The sequence below is a fragment of the Haliotis rubra genome, unplaced genomic scaffold (assembly GCF_003918875.1).
Source record: "Haliotis rubra isolate DU_JTF1 unplaced genomic scaffold, ASM391887v1 Scf14, whole genome shotgun sequence".
NCBI classification, from domain to species: Eukaryota; Metazoa; Mollusca; class Gastropoda; order Lepetellida; family Haliotidae; genus Haliotis; species Haliotis rubra.
Genome location: NW_025765336.1, coordinates 2,105,001 through 2,111,300, shown reverse-complemented (window position 1 = coordinate 2,111,300; position 6,300 = coordinate 2,105,001). Strand labels below are relative to the sequence as shown.

Genomic DNA, 6,300 nt, shown 5'->3' with positions numbered 1-6,300 from the left:
CAGAAGAACCACGTAAATCTCGGTGGGACTGGTCATTTGGATTAGGGGTGGGTTGAACTGTATCAAATTTTACCGTATTGCCATATTATGCATAATTCATACTTGCCTCTTCCATCAACACCCACGACTCATTTTTCTCATATCCCATGTGACATATTGTCTTTGTCACCCCAGTCAACAGATGATAGTTTATAAAAAGGAGCAGTGATATTTCTACTTGCTCCTTCCCATATGGTGGTGACAAATTGTACAAATCGCTGTGTCATATTTTTCATGACACCCCACCCCACCCCCTACTCTAATCGACCTCCGACCCTGGAACCTAGAACCCAGAACCCAAAACCCTTATAATAAATGACCTGTCCCGGTATAGTTATACAAACAACGTAACATAGATGATTGTGATCATTTGTAAAAATACACGATCATAAAAGAACATCACATTTGAAACATTAATGAAAAGATCATATGAAACTGGTCATTCAAAACGTTGAAAGATATAATGAATAATGTGAAAAACGAGATACAGAGATATGTTTAGTAGGTCAAAGATGCTTCGGGCATTTTCTTCAATGCAATAGCTATGTATGTATGCATGTACACAAGCACAATAACCTTAAAATGCTTTTGTTCGGAGGATTATGTCGCCGATATGTCTACAGCAAAGTTACAACACATTGCTTCATCTCTTTAAGATGGACAACATGCTCATGAATGTAGCACATAGGATATTGACATTTAATGAGTTAAACCATCGACAGATCGTGATACTGATCTTTGAGTACCATCGCACAGAGAAGACATAGCCAGCTTATTACACTTTACCATATGTTTCCTCTGCTTCTATTCTTCAATACATTTTCAATAGAGCACGTTTGGACACACCAATTGCAATTGTCCTTTTCAAGCTCAGTACAACTTTTACAAGATATGTATGAAAGCACTTAATCAGTTGTCTTGTTTCTGAACACATACGTACATTGACAATTCCAGGTATGTTTATATAAGACAATTTCAAGATTTCATACAGGCACCTTCTGTGGATCCCTACCAGGCCATGCTTGATCCATTTATCATATTCTTCTTCAATATGAACCATTTGATGACCAGCGTTTAGATATCACACTTGTATTCCAGTGACAATGCAAATATGAAGACGTAGTTAGAATACATTGCATGCGAATACCACGATCACTTGCCCTTGGTGAAGATACCATATTTATCATCAAACGGGTCTTTTCAAAACGGCTCACTTACAACGGTATACCTACCTCGTTTTCAAACAGATTGGACCTTTCGCAATGACGTCAGCCTGATCAAACATGTGTCCTCATATGAATATAGATATGGCTAGGATGATACAGTGCCTTGCCACAGATAGAACATGTGTGACACACTACATGTGGTGGGTGTTTGTTCTGTCTGTGTCGGTCCAGGGCGCTGGAACAAGGAAAGAAGCGATCACAGGAGGTACACTTGTAGGACTTGTACCCAGCTTCAGATTTACTTCTCTTTGAAGATGCTGATCCGCTTCTTCTTGGACGCTTTTTGATTAGGGTAGAGTTGGTGGTAGATGCATCGGATTCGTCATGCACGTCATCTTGTGAGTTAATGTCAACGTTACCAACGTCTCGAACAGAAGAAACGTCAGCGGTTGAAGAAGACGTATCGCTGTTAGAGATGTTACTGGAATAGGCATCTACAGCAATGGTGGCACTGTTGTCGAATCTTTCCACGGCATTCTTGCTGTTGTTCATGACACTACGCCTAATGAGTGAGAGGTCGTCGACGTCACCTGTCGACACCTCGACTGATTCCTCATCATTGGACGTTTCTGAAGTAGGAGTTGGTCCATACACAAATGTCTCCTTTCTGTGGGAGCTTTCGACATGTTGCTCCAGGCTATTCTTGTCAATATACTTCGTGGCCTCTTCAGTCCGCGTCGCTTCAACAGCAGTGTATCGTTCTATCGGAGCCTGGGCATAAAGAGCGAGGTCCTTTGCTTGAGCAATATATATAGTTGTGTCCTTAGTAGGATCTACATACAGGTTGGTATCCTTTGATTGAGCAAGATACAGTGCAGCGTCCTTTGTTTGAGCAATATACAATATAGCGTCCTTTGGATGAGATGTGCCAATGTGGAGATCCCTCTCTATGATGGGTAAGTCATTATTTATATGAGACGAGACACTTGTTACGGGTTCTCCATGTATTTCAACTGACAATGGCTTATCGCCAAGCTTCACACTGTGCGCGGCCTCAGAGGAAGCAATATCTTCGGCTTTTTTATTGACGATATATCTAATATGAGGTAGTTTATTTCTTGACTGTGAATCGATGATATATGACAAATCACGCTGGAATTTTCTATCATTTCCACTTGAATAGAAATTTGCAATTGCAACGGGAATTTGACAGTCATTAATCTCTCCGATTTTGACACCTTCATCACAAGTATCCCCCCGAGAATAACATTCACCATCAGTGCCCTCTTGGTCCAGATCAGTTGTCCTGCATGGCGCTTCTCTGTCTGAAAACTTGTCCGGGGTTGATTCCCTATTGTCTACTACAGGAACAATCATCTTCCTCTCAACCGAGCGTGCTACATTCTCACCGGGCACCATTTTGATTGACGATCCAGTTGCATCGGATGTTATGATTTTCCGGCATAAATAACTCTGAAGTACAGGGTCTTGATTAATGTTCTTTTGCAACTCAGGTCCCTTCTGATCTGTAATTTGTGTCTCACTTGTGGGAAATGCTTCTTGATGTGGGTTATTTTGACCATACAGATGAAGATTCCTTGAGTCTATTGTCGCATTCTGCAACAAGACCATGTTGATTTCTGAGACGTTTCGGGGTTTTTGTCTCGGGTTTGAATTAATGTACACCTCCGGAGAATCTTGCGACTTGGTACTCCTATAAACGTTTTGTGTTTCTTGTGATATGAAAGTGTCATATCTCGTGTGTGTCTCCGATGTCTCCTCTGTGTTCTCATAACCGTCGCGTGTCTCCTCCGTTCTGAGCGTCTCATATGCCGTGGGCTTTTCATACGACCCTTCATTAGCTTTATCATATAAACGTGATTCCGTGTGCACATCTCTTCTCCCATTGATCGACGAACTATAAGCTACAGCCATCTTTGCAATATCAGAGGCTTCATAGTCACTGGAACTTTTTAGTAGACTGGCCATCTCATGTGGGTGAGGTTGCCTGACCTCCGCTGTCACACGCTCATTTGAGGAATGGCTACTTCTGGTTTTTCTGTCCGTTTCCATGGCATTACTCTACACTGCCAGCTTCTGGTTCCTTCCCAAGACTCACGCGATCATTTTTGTTTTCAAATTTATATTTGATTTCAAAAGTTTCCACGGCATCTACACATGGATATTTGTCTCTCAAAGGTTCCCTTGGGGAAACAAGAATAGCACCGTTCCGTCTGTCATATGAATGTCTTAGGCTGATGTTGATTGTGGGTTTGTCGGAGGTCTGTTTCCTCAAGGCCGTTTGGGTGCATCGTGTCATCACATGAGCCAAATGTAGGTGGCGTCAGTTTATGTCAGCGAGTTGCCTCCCATGCCTTGTCGCCAGGTGGTGGCACCGCCACAAGGAGCCATCCCATGTCAGAATGATGTTTTGTGTTTTACATTGTCCTGAAATAGAAAGAAAAGTTTTAAAACTTGGTTGACAGTTTTGCTAACAACTAGGACAATAAAAAGTGGGTTTTCAAGATTAATGTGTACAACGATTACAATAGTTAAGTTCATATATAGTCTCGTGGAATAGATAATAAATTAAATATTTAATGTGTTCATGGTCATTCCAGCATTCTGAATGTCTTAACTGGTCACGTAATATTGCATTCATTTTCCAATGAAAGAGAAAAAAATAACCATCAAAGCGGACTACTTTCACCAAAATTGATTTTCGGAAAATCCCATATACGGTCCAGAGAATCCCCTTTCTGTGTAGCCGTACCATTCGTGCACAGGACATTTTACCGATATTCATACACATTGAGGACAGTCCGATACCCGAAGCCCGGAAGGAACAACATACCGGCAGGACCTACGGGCTCACTAGCATGTTTTTTTCACGCTCGCCTGGGCTGCACAAATAACATATGTACGGATTGTTATTCCTAAGTAGCATTTAGTCATCCGTGTCTATCCGTTCTGATGAGAACTAATACTTGAATTTGGCAGTTACGGACCGTCCCATCTAAATAGCCGCCATCTTGCTGAACTTTGTTTTATGGTTCTCTCCGTTGATTGGCTACTGACCTTGTGGAGGTGTTAATTTATGTGCATAAATTAAGGAATCACCTGATACACCTCATACAACAGTATATATTCCCTCTCCTAGACGTTTATCAATATCGTAAATTCTGTCTGCTTTAATTTATATCAATATGATTTTATAAAACTATTCTTATAACAATATTTTCTCGTTGCCCAATTAATAATGATATGTTGTATTTTACGGTTCATTGATGTACAAACTGTATGGATCCGGGGGGCAGATTCTTACAAAAGTTTGCATATCGGTTTTTCAATTCACCGGTAAATAAATTACACAAACATTCCTTAATGACATTATGAAGTCTCAAAGTAACAAAATGAAGACTCAAAATAGTCCCTGAACCTAACTATCCCATTCTCCTACCCGGGGTACCATCCGTGATGAGCGGTGGGGTAGCCTAGTGGTTAAAACGTTCGCTTGTCACGCTGAAATTCCGGGTTCGATTCTCCACATGATTAAAATGTGTGAAGCCCATTTCAACTGCCCAGATCGATGCTCATGCTGCTGATCACTGGATTGTACTGGTACACATGAAAGCAGACTCGATTATTTCACCCTCAGACCGATACCGCCATATATTGGCTTCAGTAACCCATGAATGTCGTGCGGGTGGAGACTCGCGGTGGTTAACGTCATCACAAACCAGATCGATGCATGCTGCTGACACTGGATTGTCTGGTCCAGACTCGATTTTACCGCCGCCATATTGGAATATTTGTAGCGGCAAACCAGTCAACCCTTTGATTACATTGGTTGTACGGCTCCGCGTGCTGTCATCGAAGCCCTACGGAGAGCTGCAGTTATTTTGATGTATAAATTACATCATCATGCACCTCTTTCTGGTGACCCACGCCGTGATATTGCTGGAATATTGCTAAAAGCGGCGTAAAACCTTACTCACTCACTCATTCTGCCCCTCACTGTCGCAGGTATAGCAGCATACCTATATAATTTTGCAAATCAAGCATGAGCTCTGTACCGAAAGACTTACATTACGCCAGTATGTTCTGATATAAGGATAAGCACATTTGTTACAAATACGAAAAATCCTAAGCCTTTGAATGGCATTTACAGGTTACAAATATGGATATCAACATCTGTAATATAAGCCATTTTGAATGCCTTTCAGAAGTGATACGCGTACAGGTCGAAAATGTATGGACATCAACTTCTGTAACGTGCCCTTTGTCCATTACCTATCAGGGCTTGATTACCTATCAGGGCTATTTTCGCCAGTATTAATTCCTAGCTTCTAAGTGTTCATTGCCATTACCGTTCAGCACCAATTAACTAATGGATTCCCTTGGTAAGTGACCGCCATTGTTATCTGATCACTGTTGTCGGCTTCAGCTTCGTAGATGATATTGGTGACGAATTTCATTTTTTATTTATATGTCCAAAATTAGAATTAGAAAAAGAAAAATATATCCAGAAGTATTATTATATTAGACCAAACATGTATAAAATGAATATCCTATTTAACAATAAGAAACTAGGAACTTTAAGAAAACTCTCATTTTTTTGTAAAATAATTATGGCTTTATTTAAGAAATAATTTCAATAACTTAATATGTAACTACCTCGATGTACATTGCACCTATCATACCGTTTGTATATACTTTTTTATAGTGTATATAAATAGTATTTATGTATCTCTTATGCTGCAGTTTGCAGCCTGAGTGAAGTTCAGTTCAGTTCAGTTCAGTTCAGTTCATCAGTTCAGTAGTTTTCTTCACCTGATGAAGGAGTAAGAATATACTCCGAATGTTACAGAAGTTGGCAGCCATACATTTTCAGTCTCAAGGGAAAAGTCGGGTCACATGATATGCAAATTAACCTGTTGCGGCGATGTTATGGTAACTCAACGCTTAGCTGGCGTGTGCAGTATTCTGTGGCATATGTTTATCAAAATATGTAGATGTGTCAAAGATGAAACAGATGAAAAACATACAATGCAATATCATGATTTAACTGTATGTGAGATGTGCCTAAACGTCA

At 40.5% G+C, this 6,300-nt stretch overlaps 1 protein-coding gene across 1 annotated transcript in view; it reads right to left on the bottom strand.

The window, feature by feature from the left end:
* Positions 1-299: 299 nt before the first annotated feature.
* The window catches only part of LOC124268718, an 11,999-nt gene continuing 5,998 nt past the window's right edge, over positions 300-6,300 (bottom strand). Inside the window, exon 2 of the mRNA XM_046703722.1 lies at positions 300-3,653. Within this exon, the coding sequence (XP_046559678.1) occupies positions 1,317-3,278 (1,962 nt within the window). The 5' untranslated portion in view covers positions 3,279-3,653 and the 3' untranslated portion in view covers positions 300-1,316. The remainder of the gene's footprint in view (positions 3,654-6,300) is intronic.